Source organism: Ailuropoda melanoleuca, chromosome 13 (genome assembly GCF_002007445.2).
Source record: "Ailuropoda melanoleuca isolate Jingjing chromosome 13, ASM200744v2, whole genome shotgun sequence".
NCBI lineage: Eukaryota > Metazoa > Chordata > Mammalia > Carnivora > Ursidae > Ailuropoda > Ailuropoda melanoleuca.
Genome location: NC_048230.1, coordinates 65,791,844 through 65,815,234, shown reverse-complemented (window position 1 = coordinate 65,815,234; position 23,391 = coordinate 65,791,844). Strand labels below are relative to the sequence as shown.

Genomic DNA, 23,391 nt, shown 5'->3' with positions numbered 1-23,391 from the left:
TATCTGCTGCTAATTCTGCCTGAGCCCTGCTCATTGGTCAGACTCATAAGTTAAACATTCCCTTAAGACTCCTTAATGATCTGCATCTTCACGTGCCCTTTTGTCATCTTCTTCCTCTTCTCCCTCTCCTAGTTGTCCACATTTCACTTCTTGTTGGTCAGGCCTTACTTGACCATCCAGACCCACAGTGACCATACCTTTTCTGAACCAATGTCGTACTTCCTGTGTCACTCCTTTATGTCTTCACTGTTTTATTGTTTATCTTTTAAAATGTGTGTGTCTCATTTCCCCAGCTAACCAGCTTGAAGGCAAGAATGAGGCTGTCCATATTTTGGGCTTCCACAGTACCTCGTGCAGTACTTATATTACTTTAGATGTGAATTAAATATTTGTTGATTGTATTTATTGATCTCAAGTAGAAGTAGCAACAGGAAGTAGTCGGCAGTGATTAGCATATTACTTGTGTCTAAGCAGGCTCTTCTAAACCGGTGTAATGGTTTTACTGCTTTTGTCATTCCATGTAGGAGACTAATTTACTGGCTTTTTCCTTTGGCATGGGACAGTCTGATGAGTAGTATTGTCACTGTGTTTCTTTCCTGTTTGTACTCTCACCACCTCTCCGTGTTCAGTTCATTTGTATTGATGAAGAATATCAATGGCATTTGAGTTAATTGGGCTTTTGCTTTTTTTCCCTTTTGAGAACATGAGTACCTTGTTCATTAGCTTGTTTTTTCAAGAGTGTGTGTGCATTCTTTGGAGAGGATACTGAACTGAGTACTAGAGTTCTCCTGGCCAACACTGTTCTGGGGAGCTGAATATTTTCAGTGCTAAATATTGGAAGTTATGATTTCCTCTCCCTTTATTGGAAGTATCAGAGTTTTTTGTTGTTTTTTTTTTTATTCAGATCACAAAATTGTCATCAAGTTTACTTAGTTGTTTTTATAAAAAGTGACACTCAAAATGGAAGAAACTTTTTACCACTTTGCTAGAGATAAGTCGGCGGGGGTAACCTTTCTCTTTTTGCCTATCAGTTTGATCTCTTTTTTGTTTGAGTAATTGAGTGAAGAGTGAATCATCTTTTAAAATTGATTAGGGTTTTCATTGCTCAAATATATTGTAGTTTAAAAAATGTAATATTCTTCTAAATCAGTGGCTGGCAAACTTTTTTGATAAACAGCCAGATAGTAAATATTTTAGGCTTTGTGGGCCATACTGTGTCTGTTCTAACTACTCAACTCTGCTGATGTAGAGAAAGCAGCCACAGATAATATATAAATGAATGAGCATGGCAGTGTTCCAATAAAACTTCAACAAAAACAGATGGCAGCCAGATTTGACCCAAGGGCTATAGTTCACCAGCCCTTGTTCTAAGAACGGTTTTTCTGAAGATCACAAGTTCTTTTTGAAAATATTGGGGGGGAAGGAAAATCTCTGGTGTTTAGACCTTTCTCTTTATTTTTTAGTAAAGATGATCTTGTTTCTCTTAGCTTTAGAAACTTGGATGCTGCTCCTGAATGTAGGTCTTCTTAGTGAGGCTACAGCTACCTGCAGAGCAGGTGTTTCCTTTTGTACCAGTGGACGGGTACCTGGAAGTAGTGAATAGGCCTAAGTTACTGGCTTGGAGTCTTACCACTAGCTTGGAAGAGTGTCAACCCCAGAGCTAGTCTGGCTTCCTTCCTTCCTTCTTTCTTTCTTTTCTTTTTTTTTTTTTTTTAAAGATTTTATGTATTTATCTGACAGAGGGAGAGAGGGAGACAGCCCGCGAGAGAGGGAACACAAGCAGGGATAGGGGGAGAGGAAGAAGCAGGCTCCCAGCGCGGAGCATGGAGCCCGATGTGGGGCTCCATCCCAGGACCCTGGGGTCACACCCTGAGCAGAAGGCAGACGCTTAATGACTGAGCCACCCAGGCGCCCTCGAGCTATTCTTATTTCTTATTCTGGACTTCTTATATGGCTAGATGAGATTTGGGGCTATTAGATAGTTTTGTACTATTCTTCAAGTAGCCAGAGCAACAGACACAAACGTGAGCCTCATGGCTTTACATAAACTGAATTCACCTCCAGCTGAACATGGGACATCTCCCTGCTCTTTGGGAGGTCTTGGTCTTTTCTAGGTGAATGTCTCATTTTACTCTAGGTAGGACTTCTTTAGGAAAAACTTAGTGTGTCATTTTTTTGCAACTTTAGGGTAAATGTCTGGTTTTCTGGGCCATGGCCCAGAATCAGAATCTTCGATCTGAAGGTGGGGGCGGGAGTGGTAAGGCCACTCCATTTTCTAGATTTTTTTGAGGAAGCTCTGTTTTATCAGTTGTTTGGGACGAAAGTCATAATACAGAAACTTGTCCTCAAGATTTATTTCAGTAATATTAGTTACTTGTCTTAGGTTTCACGTAGGAGGTCCGGAGGCCAACTCACCACTCATTTATGCAGTGAGTTTCCTACTATTTTCAAAATTGTTAGGTCGTCCACTTTGGAAAGTAGGGATAAGGGGCTGGGTCTTGGACCTCTGTCTTTAACTCAAGCCCCAGTACTTTGATCTGTTTTATTCTCTTGAGAAAAAATGGTCCCATGGACTAAAGAGAGTTATAAAACTTTTTTCTAGTTTATCTTGGGAACCATTGGAACCCCCATCTTAGGTTAAGTTGCTTTTTTCATTAGAACAGCAGTAGCAGGGTGTTCAATTCTGAGGCAGTCGCCTCCATACCTCATCAGTTTCAGGAACCTGTGAGGATATTCCATTGGGTCTGTAGGCTCTTCTCTACCAGACATTAGCTTCAGTGCAACTGTGAACACTATGAATTCACATTCCAAATTCTTGTGAATGTGTGTTTAAAAAAGTTAAAAAAGAATACAAAGGCCATTCTACTTCAGTCTGAGCAACAGAAGGGGCTGTGGGTGTTTACTCATTCATTCAGCAGAAAATGGTGTGCTTGTTATGTGTCAGGCACATTTTAGACTTAAAAATCCAGAGGTGAAGTTTCCATTCTGCTACCCCTCCCCCCCCCACCCCCAGGAGCTCTTCAAGCTCTCATAGGAATGGCAGGTTGAGATCCCAGAGAGCCAAACTGTGTGGTGGTGAAATAGTTTTGAACTGAAGAGGCTGCACCTTGTCCTGTCTTCTGATGCTCTTGGGGAGTGTCATTGGATCATTGCTTGCTGTGTCCATAAGTTGCCTGTCCTCAAGCCTTTGCTTTCTCTCCTTGAGGCTTGTCAGTGATATGTCTGTCTTCTTCAGACAGGAACAGGGCTCCAGTCAGATCCGACTATGCTTACAGGTCCTGAGAGCCATTCAGAAACTGGCCCGTGAGTCATCCATCATGGCACGAGAAACGTGGGAAGTCTTACTGTTGTTTCTTCTGCAGATTAATGACATACTTCTAGCCCCGCCAACTGTGCAAGGTCTGTTTATGTTTTTTCTAATTTATTTCCGAGCTCTGGATACAGTTCACTTTAAACTCAATGAGTAGTAGACTAAGTAGGGATTTACAATTTGCCATGACATTTGACAAACTAAGGTTAACAGGTCTTAGAATGGAAGCCCTCATAGGCACAATATGAAGTTATTTTACTTTCAGTGATGATTTTGCTAATGTAGGGAGAGACTCAGTGCATTGATGCATATTTGATAATGATGGGAACAGTACAGAGCCTATATAAGAAAGAACTAACTGAAGTAGGACCTGTAAGTACTGTACCTGATTTCAAAGTAGTTATCAAAGTAGACACTGAAAACTTGACAGCTGCAGAAGATATTTTGTTCAGCAAATGAAACATACAAAATCTTAAGGGTTCTATTTGAGGAATGACAGTATGCCACTCATTACCTTGTCATTAAGAAGCCTCCAGTTTCATGCCTTCAGATTGTATTTTAGAGGCCCTGCTGTGTATGTTACAGCACAGTGTACACAAACTGTACGTTGATATTCTAGTTCTAGGTTCCCTTGTTGCCTATTCATCTGTGTAGTCTCTTACTAACAGACATGCCAAGTGTGCGCTTGTGATCTCGCACAAATGCAGTGTCCAGGAAATTACCTAAAGGAAATCACAGAATTCTACTGTTGAAAGTGAGTCCATAGTAGGAATACATTGTCTGTTATGATGATAGCTAGCCAGTCATTGACTCTTTTGATCGTTGGTACACAGTCTCCATGCCAGGGATCTCAGCAACTCAACACAGGCAATTTCTCCCCTTCTGGGGCTCATTATTGTTGAAACTTCATTTTTGCTTATTTGAAATATGCATCCTTATAACTTTTCCTACTAATCCCACGTTTGTCTTGTGGAGCTATGCAGAGTACAGACCACTGCTTTTCTCCCTAGTTCCGGGGCTCAGAGCAGAGGAACAGGTCTGTTTTCATGGTTGAGGCTCTGTCCTGCACAGCACCAGTCCTTTTGCTCCCTTCTTTGTCTCCCTCTCCCCGAAGGGTAGCTTCAAACACCTGAGTGTTTTACAGCAAAGTGTTTGGAGGTAGAAAGACCTGGGTATTTGCTCTGATTCCTTCACTTACTGACTATGTAAACTTGGAGAGGTTACTTAAATTTTCTCATCTAAGTTTTCTCTTCTTCAAAACGTGTTTAATTGATAATTGGTAAAAGGTACAAATATCTATCTTGCAGAATTAATGCGAGGAATATGGGAGGTCATGTGCAAAAACCAGTCAGCACAGAAACTGGCCCAGTAGTCACTCATTATAGACATTTCATCCTTCCCCTTCTCCTCTGTGTCCCACTTGCTGGAAGATAAAGATCTTTGATAAGAACCGAGCAGGGCCACTTGAAAACTTTATAAATGATAATTGGTTGACGTAGTCATTATTTTCTTCATAGGAGCTCCTAAGAACAGTTTCTCATTCTTACTTATTAAGTGGCTGTTTGAAAGTCAGAACTTAACATTGCAGTTATTTTGATTTTTTTGACCACTTATCCCAAATCAGTGAATTAAAGATTTTTCTTTAAAAGTAAGTATGCCAAAGATGTTTTCTTTTTGTTGGTAAGGTGGCATTGCTGAGAATCTAGCAGAGAAGTTGATTGGTGTTCTCTTTGAGGTTTGGTTACTAGCTTGTACTCGGTGCTTCCCAACACCACCGTACTGGAAAACAGCCAAGGAGATGGTGGCGAACTGGAGGCACCACCCGGCAGTGGTGGAGCAGTGGAGCAAGGTCACCTGTGCGCTCACTTCAAGGTAGGTTAGCATCATTGACTTGCCTTCCTTCATCTACCTGGTCTAAGACAGCTTTCTCCTAGTTACATGTCTTCCTGGGATTCGTGGACTATGTTGTGAAAAGTCTATATCCTGTGTCTGTTATTACTTGTATTTCAGGTATAGAATCAAGCCGCTTTTTAAAAATTGATATAGCAGTTTGGCTACTGCCTGGCAAATTTAAAACCTTTCAGATGAAGTATGGAGAAGCAGATAAATTCAGCACCCTGCCTCCCTTGCCAAAATCCCATTCTTAATTTGATTACTAGAATACCATGATAATTATTTTTAAAAAACCATAGAAAGGTATAAAAAAAGTTAAGTTCACTAGAAATCCTATTATATATATTTATACATAATTTTACAGAAATGAGACCATACTATAACATGCTGTATTATAACCAAAATGTAGGTAGTTTGTTATAATAATTTTACCTTTTTTACCATTTATATGTAATGTGAGTAAACTTTAGGCTTTTTTTTTTTCAGACTTGTTTTTTCATTTCAATTCTACACATTTTTTTCCCTAAAGATTTCATTTATTTATTTGAGAGAGAGGGAGTGAGAGAGAGCATGAGAGCAATGTGAGGGGCAGAGGGAGAAGCAGACTCCCTGCTGAGTAGGAAGCCTGTTGCGGGGCTTGATCCCAGGACTCCGGAATCATGACCTGAGCTGAAGGCAGATGCTTAACCAACTGAGCCACCCCGGCACCCCCAACTCTACATATTTTAGTATGTAACTCTAAAAGATGAGGATTCTTTTTAAAACATAATCACAATACCATTATCATACCTAAAAATTTTAACAGCTCTTTAATATCAGTTAGCCATTCCATGTTTAAATTTCCCTTGAATGCCTCTATTTTTTTTCTTTTTATGGTTGATGCCATTGAATCAAAACAAGCAAGGTTCCCATATTACATTTAGTTGACATGTTTCTTAAGCTTATCTTAAACTGTAGGTTCCTACTGTCTCATTTTTATTTCTTTGCAGTTTTTGTTGTTGAAGAAACTGGGTTGTTTGTCTTAGAGTGTTTCCATGTTCTGAATTTTTCTGATTTTGTCCTAGCTGTGTCAATATGTTTCTCTGTCCTCTGTGTTTCCTGTCAGCTGGCAGTACGATCTAGAGACTTGATCTGATTTAGATTCGATAGATGGAGAGGCAGTGTGAAGGCAGGAACAAATACCTTATAGGTAGCATTATATATCAGAAGGTAGACTGGTCTTTTTCTGAGTTAATAAAATGTTTATGTTTATATCTTTATCATTATTTAAAGTAAAAAATGGAGGTTTTGGAATTTCTTTTGATTCTGTTTTATCTTAGTGAATGTCAAAATTATAAATCTATTTTTAAATAATACTTACTTGAATTTAAATGAAAAAAAAATAAGTGAAAAAAAACCCTAAACAATTTTTAGCAACCAAAAAAAAGTGTCATTAAATAATACCTGTATCATGTTAAATAAATTAACTAATTATTCCTCCAAAAAAATAAATAATACTTCTTTTTATCTTGATTATAAAAGCAATACATTCTTAAAATAGAAAATTTGGAAGATATACGGAAAAATATCCACTTACAGATAACCAGTGTTAACATTTTAATGTATTTTTTCCATTTCTCTTTATAAAAAAAATTTGAGATTAATATGTATAGTATTGTTATCTGCTTTTTAAATTTGATTCTTGTCCCATTAATTACGTGTGCCTTTTGCATTCTTAAATCTCAAGATCATATTTTTAATGCCTTTGTAGTTTTTCATTATATAAATAATTTCATTGGTTAGATATTTATGTTCTTTAAAAATATTGTTGATATGAATGCTTTATACAAAGTCTGTGTGTATTCTGGTTATTTCATTAAGATGTAATTTCTAGATATAAGATAATTGAGTCAAAGGGCATTGAACAGTTTAAATACATTTGGAATAGTACTATTAAATTAAGTAATTGAATTTTTGAATCGAATTACTTTTAAGGTACACTATAAATTCTGAACTTCATGCAAGTTATATAGCAGTTATTATGGATAAATTACAGCTTAGTTGTGTTGAAGGAGTTTGCAGTGGGGTGAATCTTTTAAAAATAATTTAAATAACTTTATAACTATATAACTATATAAACATCAGTTTCATATTATGTGATTATACAATTTACTACTTATGTTTGCAATTATAAATAAAAATTTAAAAATGCATAATTTTATAATTTGATAATATATGATTTGTAATGTTATATATTATGAAATTATATCATATACAGTTTTATATATTACATATTATGTATTAAAAAGCTATTATATAAAATATAAGATCATATATATATTTAATGTATAACATTATGTATATGTAGTTTTATAAATTATGTATAAATTTATAATATAAATTATGTAACCTAACATAAATAGGTATGTAACTAAATAACAATAATTTTTAAAATAAATACATTATTCAAACGTTTAAACATTTTTTTATCTTACAAAACCGGAAATCCCCTTATAGTTTGTCTCTTATCAACAAAGGTTTTCATTTATCTTATTCACTTCTGTGAGGTATAATGCACATGTCATCTGTTTCTTTTGTATTTCTCTTATCGTATTTTAATTCTTAATATTCTAATACTTAATACATATCTTAATACTTTAATATATTTTTCATTCTGTTAAGAAATGACCTTAGTTGGGGTACCTGGGTGGCTCAGCCGTTAAGTGTCTGTCTTCGGCTCAGGTCATGACCCCAGGGTCCTGGGATCTAGCCCTGCATCGGGCTCCCTGCTCGGCGGTAAGCCTGCTTCTCCCTCTCACACTCCCCTTGCTTGTGTTCCCTCTCTTGCTGTCTCCCTCTGTCAAATAAATAAATAAAATCTTTAAGAAAAAAAAAAAAAGAACTTGGTGGTATGCATTTTTTTTGTATTCCAGATTGCTACGCTTTACATATGGTCCTTCATTTCCTCCATTTAAAGTTCCTGATGAAGATGCCAGTCTGATCCCTCCTGAAATGGATAACGAGTGTGTAGCACAGACGTGGTTTCGCTTCTTACATATGTTAAGGTACTATTATTTAGTATTGTGTGTGCTCTTCCCTGGTGTCTTGGGGCAGGAACCATGCTGTAACTTTCATGTTGGTGCTCAGTGTGTGACAGCTAAGTACAGTCCTCAGATGGAGGCACGTTGGACAATTGGCATATCTACATCATGGGCCTCCTGCTCTCCCTGTCCCAACAGAGTCAGGCTACCCTCAGCTGCGCTTGGTCTGCACTCTAGAATCTTGTCCCCTGTGTACATGGAACATTTGCTCTCATGCCTACTGCTGCAGCTGGATATTATCTCTCCCAGGACCTGCTCTTTCTTTATAGTAATTCTTTTCTGTTCAGTTTTATTGCTTCTTACTTTTCTTTCTACTAGCTACATCCTTGTGTCCTGTGGAACTTTTGTTCTGTTGCATACTGCCCGAATTCTTAAACCATTTCCTCTCCATATCCTCTCATTCTGGTTTGACTGGCTTCATTTTTCTGTTTGTGTATTAGTGATGCTAAATTATCCTTTTTATAAATTAGGGATGTTAACCATTCTCTATCCTTTTTTCCAGTTTGTAGTTTGTTTTTCGTCTTTCAGTGATTTTAGTTTTTTTAAAATGTCTTTCTCTATGATCGTTTTCTGTTTCCTTTAAAATTAGAAAGCCTTTCTTTGTAATTAATTCTTTTCCTCTTTTTTGGTAGCAATCCCGTGGATTTGAGTAACCCGGCCATTATAAGCTCAACTCCCAAATTTCAGGAACAGTTCTTAAATGTGAGCGGAATGCCACAAGAATTGAATCAGTATCCCTGCCTTAAACATCTGCCTCAAATATTTTTTCGTGCCATGCGTGGAATCAGCTGTCTGGTGGATGCGTTCTTAGGTGAGTTTTGTGTACGTTGCTGAATGTTTGGAGACCTACGTGTAGATAACTCTAGAGTATAGATTTAGAAACTATTATGGAAAGCCCAGAGAAAAGATGAACAAATGTGTTTTTCGGAACAAATCTGATTACAAATGACAAAGCAGGAAAAATTATTTGCAACAAATGTAATAGCTAGAAGGCTTTCGTTGTCTTTATATAAATAGATCAAAATATGCTAAGAAAAAGAATAAGATTTGGTAGATAGATGGACAAAGGATATGAATAAATGATTTACAGAAGGGAAAAGTTCATTATCACTAGTAATCCAAGAAAATAAGATTAAAATACGTTAAGTATCTTTCTTATGTCTGTCACTGGGAAGCAAATTACACCTTTTATGAACCATTATTTTAAACGATTTTAGGGCGACTGAGTGGCTCAGTCGGGTAAGCATCTGCCTTCTGTTCAGGTCATGATGCCGGGGTCCTGGGATCGAGCCCCACATCGGGCTCCCTGCTCATCCTGTCACTCCCCCTCCTTGTACTTTCCCCCCACCCCCGTCAAATAAATAAATAAAATCTTAAAAAAAAAAAAAGTTTTTCACATTTTAGGAATATGGAAAGTCAGTATTTTTAAACTACCAAAAGGCAATGATATTTAATAAGTTTTTTTCTAAAACATTTATTACGTGCACTTGTTAATACATTACATAGGTAGTATATTAGTTCAAATTAAGTTTGGCTGCCACATAACAACCAAAAATACCAGTGGTTTAAACAAGATAGTTTATTTTCACATATGGTAAGGCCAGGGGTAGGCAGTATAGGGCTGCTGTAGCTGTTCCATCATTGTAAGGGACCCAAGGCCCTTCCATCTTGTGGGTCTTTGTGTACTCTCTCATAGGCCATGATGGTTAAATGAGTTCCAACCATCCTGTTCAGGAATTAGGAAGGGAGGAAAGTCTGTACTTGACTGGTCTTATTAAGGAGATTTCTTGGAAGACCCACCCAACAATCACCCATTTGCCTTTGGTCAGAACATGGCTACATCTGGCTCTAAGGAAGGCTGGAAAATGTAGTTGTGTATTTTGGGTAGCCGTGTCCAGCTAAAATTCGTGTTCTGTAACTCGGGAAGAAAGAATGAGTGGTTATTGGGAGGCAGCTAGCAGTGTCTGCTGTAGTCTGTCATGATCAGCCTTCACTGGTGTTATTTAAGGAAGATTTTTCTGACCACATGTTTGAAACTATGAAGAATAACTCCGATTGTCTTTTTCTTAAAGGCATTTCTAGACCCCGATCAGACAGTGCTCCTCCAACACCCGTGAATAGATTAAGTATGCCTCAAAGCACTGCTGTCAATACCACCCCACCACATAACCGGAGGCACCGGGCTGTTACTGTGAATAAGGCCACCATGAAGACAAGCACAGTAAGAGTTTTCATCTCTCTTATTATGCTGTATAAAGTTGACTTTTTAATCTGCCAACCTTTTTAAAAAGTCCTGCTGTTTTCTCAACTTTTCTTGAGTATGGATCTATTCTTGTACTCCTCTAACAGGTTAGTACTGCTCATGCCTCGAAAGTTCAGCACCAGACATCCTCCACCTCTCCTCTGTCAAGTCCCAATCAGACTAGTTCTGAACCCCGGCCACTGCCTGCCCCTCGGAGACCAAAGGTTAACAGCATCTTGAATCTCTTTGGATCATGGTTGTTTGATGCAGCGTTTGTTCACTGTAAACTTCATAATGGGATAAACAGAGACAGCAGCATGACTGGTAAATATTGCTCAAGAAATATGTTATCACTTTTTTCTTTTCTTTTTTTTCTTTTTAATCTTTCCTACCTGCAAGATTAATATGTATCTTAAAAAGCTTTCTGTCTCTGACCAAGCAGTGTCTTGTGTTTAACCCCTTCCAGCTGCAGTAACAGAATTTTGGAAGTTTTCCTACCTGTCCTTTTTATGTCTGTTCTATGAGGTTTGGCTTTTGTCTGGTTTTATTAGACACACTTCAGGTTAGCCGCTTTTTGTTGAATCAAATTCCTTTCAGTAGGTGGCCGGAAGTTCCCTTCATGTCAGCCAGGATAATAATATTGATAGAAAGAATTAAAGATTTGACCAGAAATTTATTCACAGGAAGTGTTTTCTTAGATGCTGACAGCCATTCACTTATTAGTACATGTAAATATTAGAAAATTTCTGCTTCATGAAAAACTCTTCTCAGGTTTTAGTCTAGAGAACTTTATTTCAGGGCACACTTTAAAAAATACCATTTGCTTTGGAGCTAAATAAGACTGGTGGCGAATTAACTCAACCCTGCTATCTTCATTTAGATTTTAATATAGAAATGGCACTAAGTGAAGTCTGATTTATTTTTGTCATCTCACCATTGCACTTGGAAGTAGTGGCATAGCGTGCAGGATGGGAGTGTGGGGTAGTGCAGAAAATACTGGATATTTATGACATGTCTTATAGAGAACAATAATCATGGCTAGCATTTATTGAGCTGCAATGACTATGTGCCCAGACACCGTGTTATACGCACTAGTGAGTGTATTGGTTGTTTGGTAGGAAAGCACTTTTCCAACTGGGGTTAGATGTAGGTTGAGAGAAAAGGATGCCTGATTGCATTAATTTATGCATCTCTAGGGAGAATATTAGTTCCAAGGATTAAAACTGATATGATGACCATAAAGGTCTCTGCTTTCTCTCAGAAATGCATTCTTAGCTATTATGAATCATCTCAGAACTAAGGTCTATATGAGCATTATACGTGTTTAATCATTTTGGATGTTCTTACAAATCTTTTAAATAATTTTAAAAGGTGTGACTATGAAGATATTTTTGGGAATATAATTGGAGATTGCATGTTTGAATTTACAGATTCTTTTGTTTATTTTCTTCAAATTCAGACACTTTATATTCTGCCATTTCCATATTATAGTTTATTTACAAGTTTGAAAGTAGTTCTCACATATGGATAAGTAAATGTACTTATGACTAAATGAAAACTTTTAGGAAACATTTTTGGCTTTTATTTTCTTATGTTCGTGTGCCTTATATTTTGAGTTTTCTGAACCATGTTTATATTTATTAATTTGTATTGTATTTTCTAGAATGAATCAGTCATATTTTTAATTTTTATTTTTATTAAGGTGCATTTCTTATAATTGTAACTTTTGGGTATCAAGCTATTGACCATAAACTCCCTGGATCCAGAATGGCTCAATCTCCTGCCTCCTTGGTGGGCTTGCTTAAAGGGAATTTACAGCTCTTCTCACTCTCAAGGGAGTTTGTAACAGCTTTGTTCACCCTCTCGTTCCAAAAGATGGATAATTCAGATAATATGTGGGCAACTAATTCTTACTTTTAACTCTTAACATTTTCCTTCGTACGGAAAAGATAGAAGCTCCTCTTTCCCCTATTGTGTTTGGAGATGAGAAAGGCTGTTACATTACCCAGGAGATAGGAGGTGTCCTGGTATTTCACTGGGTTTGAGTGCTATTGGGTGCTGCTCTTGAAGTTGTGGGGGTGGGAGTGGAGGGGCAGGGTTGGAAGATTTGGAAATACTAACACTGTTAGTCTGTTTTCTAAGTACTGGCTGTCATCAAGGAATTCTGCCATGCAGTTCACCTCTAACTTAAAATGTTTGCTTCTATGAACTGGTTAGCTCTAGACTGATGTGACATTACACTGTAGTTTGTGAAAGTAACATTGAGCTGGGAAGGGTTAATGAACTAAAATTTTAATGCACGTATTGGCAGTTCAAAACCTCAATTCTTTGTAGTTGTGTAATTTTCTTCGTTCATTGTTTTGCATGATACAAAAATCACAATTTTGGATCTGAATGCACAATTTCCTGTTTTTGAACTAGCTTGTGGTATCATAAAGCTTTTAATCTAACTTTTAAAAAGCTAAAAGCTTCTTAACTTATTGTAAAATTTCACCATCTTTAAAGTATTTTATAATTACTGCTGTCCTTTGATTTGTTTCCATTTATTTCTATTATCTTGCAGCATCTTTTATCCAAATTCTTCTTTCTTATAAATCTTGTAAGTAGGAACCAGAAGCTTCTCCTTAATTGCAGTCATGTTTTTATTTTTTTCATAATTCCATTAAAAATTTTTATTGTCATTGTCTCTTGTAGTTTTTGCACTTGGGAAGAAAAATACTTTTCTGTGTTTTGAATGGGGAAGATTGTTGGCAAAAGCAAATTAATCTGCCTGAATCAGTCCCATTATTTCTGTACACTAGTCTGGTCATGTCATGAATTCCAGGACTTTGCACTAACTGTGTTTTGGCTTTTTTTTTTTTTTTAAGCTTTAAGCTTATTTTAATACAGATTTAGTGTTTGGTTTGTATGCATTCTGCATGTAGTGTTTTTCAAATGTATTATTGCTGGATAGCTTATTCAGGACTAAAAAATGGCTCATGGGAAGTTGCATAAAGATTTATGCTTGACTCTGCATTCTATTAAAACTATTACAAAATAATTTAAACATTTCATGTAGAGTGATAAAAGATTTCAGAGTGATTTTCGATACACTGTGAAATCTTTTGTTAAAAGTAAAAGCAACTTTCAAAGGGCTTCTGTTTCAGTGACAATGAATGACCATGTTAATCTTTCTTACCAATCCAATTATCTGACTTATCAACCTCAAGTTAGCTGCTGTCTGTGGTTGTTAAAATTCATTCTCATTTTGCTTGGTTGGGCAATTCTTTGGTGTGTGTTTTGGAGTTGGGTGGGTGGTGGGAATGCTCTCTCTTCCTCCCTACCCATTTCTCATCCTTACTTTGCCCTCTCCCTAAACTATAAAAACTGGCATGGGCTTGCCCATTCAATTATGATGTCTGTCTGGGGTAATGTGTAAATTGCAGTAGCTATTTTTCTTAATGTTTAAGCATCATTCTACAGGGGGAGGAAAAAGCAGAATAAATAATAGAAAAACCAAATTCTTTTATTATATATCTGTATTCACATACAGATATATACACATGTACTCTGCTGATCAAAAATTCAGTTGAAAAATGCTTCTAGTAGACTCTATTAAACGGATAATATCACTGTAAATTAATTGTTACCATTTTCAAAGAAGATTTCAGAGAGCCCCTTTTTAAAAAAATTAAGACGCAGTTGCCAAACAAAAGCATTATTGAATTCTATTTAAGTAACAATTTAATGACACCAACACTTGATCTTTGTGTCCAGGGTCCCATGAGCCTATTTGCATATTGACAAATATAATAAAACGCTCCTTTTCTCTCCTCAGCCATTACGACACAAGCTAGCATGGAGTTTCGACGGAAAGGGTCACAAATGTCCACAGACACCATGGTTTCCAATCCTATGTTTGATGCAAGTGAATTTCCTGATAACTATGAAGCAGGAAGAGCTGAGGCTTGTGGGACACTGTGTAGGATTTTTTGTAGCAAGAAGACTGGAGAAGAGATTCTGCCAGCTTATTTATCCAGGTCTTAGAATTTTTTTTGTTTATTTTTCCGTTTATATAGTTTTGATAGTGAAACTATTATAGCATGACTTGGTAGGCTGAAGTGATAAGTCAATTTTGGTCTGAAATACTTGCAAATGTCTATAAGTAATTGGAATTTTTCTTGAAATTCTTGCATTTTAGCTGCCTCATCAAGTTTGGTAAAGATCCTTAAGATGCTTTTTATTTTAGAAATATTATTTATTTCATCATATTTGATTTTTATTAATAATGGAGAAATTTGGAAGGATCACATTAATTAAATAAATTTTTAGCATAGTATTAGGCACTATAGATGGTCCAGAAATGTTAGCTGTGAATCTGGCCTCTGGGGAGCTTATTTTCTCAAGTGAGCAAAGCCACGTACATAAGTAACAATGATCCGATAGTAATAGGAAGTTGGTAGGAGAGAGGCAGAGGTCAAGTGCTGTGGGCATTCAGAAGAAGCAGCAGTACACATTTACTCCAGGGGTTCAGGAAAGAGTTAGAGAGGATGAGATGATTATGCTGGACTTAAAAAGGTTGGGTAGTGGTTAGCCTATGTTAGCAAGTTGGGTAGAGTTATCTTACCCAAATCGGTGACTTCATCCATCTTGGTGAATGGCTCTGTCAGCCATTCAGTTGCTCAGGCCAGAAACTAGGAGTCATTTTAGACTCTTGTCCCTCTTTCTCTTTAGAGGGTGAACCAACTCCTGCCTTACTTAACCCTCTTTCTAGTCTCTCCACTCTGTCCTCACCATGACACTTTAGATCTTGTCATTTTTTTTCCTAAATTAACTTGTAGTGGCCTCCTGTTTTTTCTTGACTCTGTTTTGCTTTCCTGAACTGATCATTCACATAGCTGCTAAAGTGATCACCAAGAGAGCATTCAGGTGTCTGTACCCGCCGGGCTCTCAAGAGTGAGGATTAAACTGAGCCCCAGGGAACCGAGTGCAGAATCCTGTAGGCCTGAAACAGAATGGTACATGCAGGCAACTAATCAGGTATCTTAATAGGTTCTTGGCTTTAAGTAACAGGAAACCCCTCAATGTGATTTAAGCAAAATGGTAATGAGTTACGGGAAACTGCTATTTAATACATTCTGAAGTCAGGACGTGCAGTGGGGCCTCACAAAGGGCAGGGATCAGAAACTAGGAAGTGTTCAAGGAACAAAACAACTTTCTTCCTGTTTCTCTGTCTTCATGGTCTCCCAGAACTGCTTCATTCTTCTCTTCTCTGCAGATGACTTCTTGTAGTCAATATGCTTCTGAGTTCTCAAATTCCATGGCTTTGGTCTAGATGATCAGCAGGGCCAGTTAGCATTTCTGAAGCCTAATTTCAGATTCCTGGGAAAGAGGATCGGATTAATCAGGTGTCTTCCTCTGGTCTAGTCAGCTACAACTGTGAGGGTGGGTCGCATGGAGTGCTGGAGCTTATCACTTGTGGTGGAGGCATAGTCTGGGAGGGAGACTATGGGTTGGGGAGATACCCTGAAGAGTAAATAGCAATAAGGGAGAAGGCTGTGATCATGAGCTTTCTGTCTGGCCCCTAAGACTGGATGGTGGGAGTATGACCAACCGAAAGAGCAGATTTGTTAGAGGGCAAGTGGTGAACTTAGTTATGAAACTATTGAGTTTGAGATGCCTGTAGGATATTAATCAACTAATATTTATTAAGTTCCTACTATGTGCCAGACACTGCATAGGAAGTACTGGAGTAATCAGTACAAATTATCACTAATCAATAATTGACATGACCTGCTTTCAGGTATCCAGCACACTTTTGGTTAACAGATCTGGGGCTCACTTGAGAGGCATGGAGTAGAGATTGATTTGATTATATTCAGGAGCTTAAAACCAGGTTAGTGTGAGAGAGAGCTTAAGAGAGTGGAGCTTGACAGCCTGATGGATACCAGTGTAGGAGGCAGGCGGAGTAAGAGGGTCTATTACAGAAAACAGCTACAGAGGTCACAGAAGGAAAAGAAGAGAAGAAGGGAGTAATTAAAGGGTTGAATGCTTTAAAAAAGGCAGAGTAAGTTAAGACTTAGACATGTCTTCTGGATTTAGTAATTGAGAGGCTGTTGGTTATTTGCTGACATGGTTTCAACCGAGTTCTAGGAGGAGAAGCTAGATTGCAGTGTGTTGAGTAGTGACCAGGAGGTGAGGAAGTTGTTTCTGAATAGGTATGTGGAGAAAAGTGCCTCACGGTAGTAGAGGAGTTTACCGATTTAGTTGCTCTTGAATGATGGAAGATTGAATACTTAGTTGATTGGAGGTTAGGAGAGGAGGCTGAAGGAAGGTACGCTCAGGTATATTCCTAAAAGGAGTCTTACTCATACTCACCTCCATGGTAAATGCAGGGTTGAATGAGGTTTCTTTCTTTCATCGTCCCCCCAGAAATGATGGGGAAGGGGAAAGACACAACACACACTTTTTTTTCCCCCTTGGGAAAACTGGGAATTGTTGCAAAATTTTACTGGCATGGAATTCAGTTCACTAATTCCTAGTTTACTGATAATTACTGCAGTCATTTGTCTTCATTTGCAGGCACCTATAACTGAGTTGCGAGGCTTAACACTTCAAGAAGGTGTAATAGACATGAATCTTTTTTCTCTTTTCATTAGGAAAGATAATTTGGTTCTTAGTATATTTGCTTTTGAATTGTTCTAACTCTAGTAATACCTTTTAAAGGATAGAAGTAGTGAAGAGTGGAAATAGACTTTCAGATGAGTGTGTAGAAAATATTAATAATTATGAAAACAGTTGATCAGCAGTTTATTTAAAATTTTTTTCTTGCTTTCCTAGATTTTACATGCTTTTAATTCAAGGTTTGCAGATAAATGATTATGTGTGCCATCCTGTCTTGGCCAGCGTTATTCTAAACTCCCCTCCTTTGTTCTGCTGTGACTTGAAAGGGATTGATGTTGTGGTTCCTTACTTTATTTCAGCTCTTGAAACCATTTTGCCTGACAGGTAAGCTCTCACTCTATACTAGCGTATCACTTGTTGGGTTTGGCCAGGTCTGTTTTGGTGCTTCCTCCCCAGTTTCCTAATTTATCCTGTGCAGTTGTCTTCATAACCCAAGGGGACTCAGGTCACATTACCTGAGCATAGAACATCCAGATATATCTCATCTCTGAATTCATTTAGTTCTAATTTGTCCTGGGCATATTGAATCCTTTTTGGCCTGGTCTAGAGGGCTAAGAACAACTGCAGCCCAGAGGTCCTACTTTTACAGAGTAGATCATACATTTTAAAACAATCAATCAGATTCTAGTTTAATTCTGTAACGATTTAACATGGAAATGCACACACACACACACACACACACACCCCACAATATAAACTCAGTGGAAAGTAGTTATTGCATTATGAAACCAAACCCAGTGCTTATATTGTGAAAAATTGACAATGTATGTTTGGCAATAGCTAAAAACGAGCTTTGGTTTGGAAATACCAATAGCTATTTCTTTCTTTCTTTCTTTCTTTCTTTCTTTTTTTTTTTTTTTTTTGGCAGAGAACTCTCAAAATTCAAAAGCTATGTAAATCCAACAGAATTGAGAAGATCTTCCATTAATATCCTCCTTTCTTTGTTGCCCCTCCCTCATCATTTTGGCACAGTCAGATCTGAGGTAATGTTTTATTAAAGTTTTTTATATTCTATATTCTGTTTTGTGTGCTTAAATCAAATTGTATTTTAAAAAATGGAACATGAGCTTTTTAAAACTTTTCTCAGATTATTTCAATCAAATCAACAAAGTTGTTCTTCTATCAGCCAGCCAGCATGCCTTGGTCTACTGTTTCAGGTGGCGATAGCTAGTGACAGCTAATAATAACGCGTGTTGTGTGAGTTAGTGCCAGACTTCGCAGACGGGCTAATACTAGTAAGTTGAAGGCCTTGCTTGGTAGCCTGGTCTCTTTGTCCACTGCAGGACTTGCCATGTGGGCATAGCGCACCGCAGCAGTTGATGTTGAGTATTATTTGTTTCTTCCGTAGGTGGTCCTGGAAGGAAAGTTTAGTAATGACGACAGCTCTTCATATGATAAACCAATAACTTTTTTGTCCCTGAAGTTGAGACTTGTGAATATACTAATAGGTGCCTTGCAAACGGAAACGGACCCCAACAACACTCAAATGATACTAGGTTTGTGTTCACACATTTTTTTTGTAAGTGAACCCATACACTGTTGACCCCAGTCGTGCTTGGAAGCCAGGGGTCGGTGATGAAGCCTGAGCCTAATACAGCTCTACTTACTCTGAATCAGAGGCAGAATTTGTTTGCTTCTATATGTGAAAAAGTTTTAAGGTGTGAGATGAGGGAAGGGGAAAGCGTTATAGGTGTCTCAGGGGTCCTTTTTGCTTAGTTTTAGTTGTATTATTTTTCTCTTTCCCTCTTGCCTTTCCTCTCTCCTCCTTTCCCTTACCTCCTTCTTCTTTCTCCCTCTCTCCTCTTTCCTTCTGTCCCTTACATCTGCATTTTCCTCTGTCTCCTGCTCATTATGTCCATGGGGAAAAATTTTGAGTTGGGTGTAAATCTGGAAGCTATGTCAGAACCCTGCCAGGAGGAAACTGAGGAATAGCTGTTGCTCTGCTTCCTTCCTTTTTCCTTAATGTTCTCTGGTGGTTTCCTGATCATACTGATTCTCCTTTTTATTTTTATTTAAAAAAATTTTTTTTTAAGATTTTATTTATTGTCAGAGAGAGAAGGCACAAGTGGGGGGGAGCGGCAGGCAGAGGGAGTAGCAGACTCCCCGCTGAGCAGGGAGCCCGATTCCGGACTCGATCCCAGGACCCTGGATCATGACCTGAGCCGAAGCTTAACCGACTGAGCCACCCAGGTGTCCCTGATTGTCAGTTTTAAATGGCTCCTCATCATTATGCCCACTGCCATGTTTTAAGCCCCCGTTATTTTTCAGCTTAATTACTACAGCTGTCTCTTTCTGTACTTCTGGCTTTTCATCCAAGCCAAGAACATGGCCCTAGTTACAGGTGCTCTGAGGATAGTACTAAAGAACTGAATGACATGGCTTTCAGCCTTGAGCAAGTCTTATTGCAGAAATTAGAACATTCTCACAAAGTGTCAGATAATAGCAGATTGCATGTCTTGTTCAGTGTCTTCATTGTTGAGAGAACAAACCAAAAGAGCAAGGAAGACTTCATGGGGGAAGTGGAAGTTAAATTTGATCTTGTAAGGCAGAATTTGAATAGGCAGAAATGAAGTTAGGATTTCATTTCAGGAGAGGAAATGTCCTGGCCAAAGAATTGGTGGTGGCAGGAGTAGTTGGAGTGAGTGTTCAGGAAGTGTTATGTTATGCAGTGAGAAGGTGGAATAAATAGGGAAGAATAAATCCTTTCATTTTGAAAGAGTTGAAAGAATAGAGCTTAAATCTTACTATGAGGGGGCCTCCACGTTGTAGTGTTTTAGGTTATTCAAATAACGTATACTTGAAATCAGACACTTACTACAGAGTTGCTATTTAGTTTTGCCTTACCCTTGTTCTGAAGAGCTCCATATGTACATTTCAAGGAAGAGTCAGTTGTCCAACTCTTGCCATAGATTGGCAAAGCTGTGTCTCTCCTCTCTTTATCCACTGTGGACGAGAGTACTCCCACACTGAGTTGAGAAGCAGTGTGCTAGGCACACTGTCTTATTTCTGTTCTAGCCTTTCTAGGGCTGTAAGTTCCTTGATAGTAAATATGTGCAGCTTTCCTTCAGAATATGCAGCCACGGGTAGCCCTGAACCTTGTGGCTTTAATTATTCTTAGAAAGCAGTCTGACCAAGGGCACCTGGGTGGCTCAGTTGGTTGAGCGTCTGACTGGTGATCTCAGCTCAGATCATGATTTCATGGGCCGTGGGATCAAGCCCCATGTCTGGAGCCCCAGGCTCTGTGCTCTGCAGGGAGTCTGCTTGAGATTCTCCCTTTCCCTCTGCTCCTCCCCCCACTCATGCCCTCTCCTCTCGTTTTCTCTCTCAAATAAAATAAACACAAAAGCAGTCTGACCAGAAAGATTTTTATTTTGTCATTTTTCTTTTATTTCTAAAAGAACAGAATCCAGGGGCGCCTGGGTGGCTCAGTTGGTTAGGTGTCTGCCTTTGGCTTGGGTCGTGATCCTGGGGTCCTGGGATTGAGCCCCACATCAGGCTCCCTGCTCAGCAGGGAGCCTGCTTCTCCCTCCCTCTCTGCCATTCCCCCCACGTGTGCTCTCTGACTCTATCTCTCTCTCTGTCAAATAAATAAATAAAATCTTTAAAAAAACAAATAAAAGAACAGAATCTGTTTTTTTAAAGTAGTCCATAATATTTTTCTTAGTTTGTATTAGCCTTGAAATTGATATGCTTGCATCTGGTCTTAAATAGCAGTTTAAAAATATCTGATAGTAGTCATGTTTTTATATAGTTTGACTTCAAGTTTATTTTAGAAAATGTGGTTTTAAAACTTTGAGGACAGATCAGAATTAGGGCATTTCTAAAGAGTGTTTTTTTTCATCCAGTCAGTAGATTTATTAGCAATTTTATGGACATTTCAGGAATAGTCAGCTAAAATCATATTCTTATCTCTATTGAGATATTTTAGCCATTTTAGTATTCTTGTCATATATTTAAATAAAATGCCTTTTTTTTTTTTTTTTTTGCTGTTACAGGGGCAATGTTAAATATTGTTCAAGATTCAGCACTTTTAGAAGCCATTGGTTGCCAAATGGAGGTGGTAAGAAGCATACCACATGTTATCTGTCAGAATATCAACATCTGATTTTATGTAAATTGCAATCCAAAATGTCTGTCCTTGTGATTTTTAAAGTTTGAAGGTCCCCCAAAGCACCAGTACTTCCAAATTAAAAAAGCTTCCCAGAGACTCCCACTGCCCCTTGCTTCTGGCTATAGGATATGTGATCCCCACACTTGGTGTATAGACAGGAGAGTGGGGAAATTAACAGAGTATACCAGAATGAGCTGGGTAGATGTAGGATGGGTGATCAAATTATTATTAAGGAAATTATATTCGTGTCCCAGTAGGTTGCTAGTAATAATCCACTGATCTGGATATAATGAATTTTGTTTATATGGGGAGAAAAACGAGAGAAATCTTTAACAGATACCTTTGTTAACCCCTATCCGTGTAGGAGTCAGTCTTTACACTAACCATGATATCTTTTTGTTTGCTTTCTGGTAACTACATTTGAAAGTTACTGTTGTTTGTTTATTTGCGTTTTGTTTTTTAAGCTTGTATGCCTGAAATTTTGCTTAGGAGGGATAAGGTAATTCTTTAAGGGCCCAGAGTCATTAGCTGGTGAAGTCTAGTGAACATAGGAAAGGTCTTGGGCTGGCCCTTTGTAAACAGCAGCAAAGAAGACTCCAGAATGGACACTCATAATCATCAGACCCTTCATACCCTTCAGTAGATGGCATCTATGCAAAAACACCTCAGTAGTTTTAATCCCTTGTCAGTTTTTATCTGTGTATCAGTTTGTGCTACTTAGTTGGCCCATTCCGTTTTATTAACATGGCTTTTAATGATTGACTTCTGTCTGTACTGGCCAATTTTGGATGTAGCCCTCAAATATTTGATCCATTTTTATTTGACTAGGGTGGTGGAGAGAATAACCTGAAGAGTCATAGTCGCACTAATAGTGGTATTAGTTCAGCAAGTGGTGGAAGCACAGAGCCCACAACTCCCGATAGTGAAAGACCTGCTCAAGCTCTCCTAAGGGATTATGGTAAGCCATGTTTGTTCTTTTGAAATCTGAAGATTATTGAATAATTTTTAATGCCCAGTACATAAACAAAATTTTAGTGTTCATGATTTTAATGTGTTTAAGTATAATACTTAAATGTATTTAGGTATAATACTTAATAACCTAATATTTATTAGTCTAAAAGATTTTTAAAAAGAAAACAAATCTTTTAAAATTACCTCTATAGCTTTTAGTAGCTAGATTTTGGGTAGTTTTTTCAGTTTTATAAACGATAATAGCGGGTGGTCAGGAAAAATTTATGGATTCTGTTACCAGATACTGGCAATACAGAGAAATAGAATGTGCTCTGCCTCAGGCTCTAATGACAGAGATAGCCAGCACATCAATTATTGCAGTGTGGTAAGTGGAGTGATAAAATATACGTTAGATGGAACCAAGAGGGGAGAGTCTTTGTGTTTAAAAACCATATACCCTACTATAACCGGTTAGATTTTTTAGTCACAAATTTGAATCAAAAGCTAGCAGAGCATACTATTCAGTGATGTCCATTACCTTGGCAATTACTTTATGGGTTCTGTGAATATGTGGGTGCCTTTTTTTTTAATACATGATTATTAATATTGTATTGAATCTGTGAGTGTTAGTCCAACATGACTGGAATGAAATCTGGATCCTTAGATGTGAATTTAATTTTTTAATTATCTGGAGAATTCATGAGCCTAGGAGTCCAGGCATGTTTAAATTTGCTTTTAAGTATCCTTGAGCATGTCAAATACATCAGGACATTGTGAGGTTATTCAACAAATTTAAATATTGCATTTATAAAGAAGTTATTTAAATTGTTATTCATTATGTTCATGGATTTAAGTATACTAGAGATGAAAATTTGTTTTTCATGCTTTCTAAAACACTAAAGAACTTTTTGAATTATTGTATGTGTTCTAATATAAATGTTTGAAGTGATTATTGTTTGTTTCAGCCTTTTGAACTGGTGTTAGTGAGTTCTGCTTGTAATGTCGTAAAGTAGTTTTTACTAAGAAATCCAGATTTGTGTTAGTGTTGCATGAATGTCTCTCTTTAATGATCATTCCTTTTTCTGTTGTCACTGCCCTCTTTCTGATAGGATCGACAGGTATAATGTCCCTAAAGCTTCCT

The 23,391-nt window shown here is 37.7% G+C and overlaps 1 protein-coding gene across 3 annotated transcripts in view; it reads left to right on the top strand.

The window, feature by feature from the left end:
- The window catches only part of RALGAPB (Ral GTPase activating protein non-catalytic subunit beta), a 76,630-nt gene that overhangs the window by 17,843 nt on the left and 35,396 nt on the right, over window positions 1-23,391 (top strand). For all 3 annotated transcript variants that reach the window (XM_011219609.3, XM_002915147.4, XM_034641760.1), the window contains exons 4-15: window positions 3,236-3,399; window positions 4,996-5,182; window positions 8,116-8,247; window positions 8,916-9,094; window positions 10,356-10,504; window positions 10,633-10,849; window positions 14,343-14,544; window positions 17,345-17,512; window positions 18,057-18,171; window positions 18,537-18,684; window positions 21,184-21,248; window positions 22,128-22,257. In XM_011219609.3, coding sequence (XP_011217911.2) covers window positions 3,236-3,399; window positions 4,996-5,182; window positions 8,116-8,247; window positions 8,916-9,094; window positions 10,356-10,504; window positions 10,633-10,849; window positions 14,343-14,544; window positions 17,345-17,512; window positions 18,057-18,171; window positions 18,537-18,684; window positions 21,184-21,248; window positions 22,128-22,257 — 1,856 coding nt within the window. The remainder of the gene's footprint in view (window positions 1-3,235; window positions 3,400-4,995; window positions 5,183-8,115; window positions 8,248-8,915; window positions 9,095-10,355; window positions 10,505-10,632; window positions 10,850-14,342; window positions 14,545-17,344; window positions 17,513-18,056; window positions 18,172-18,536; window positions 18,685-21,183; window positions 21,249-22,127; window positions 22,258-23,391) is intronic.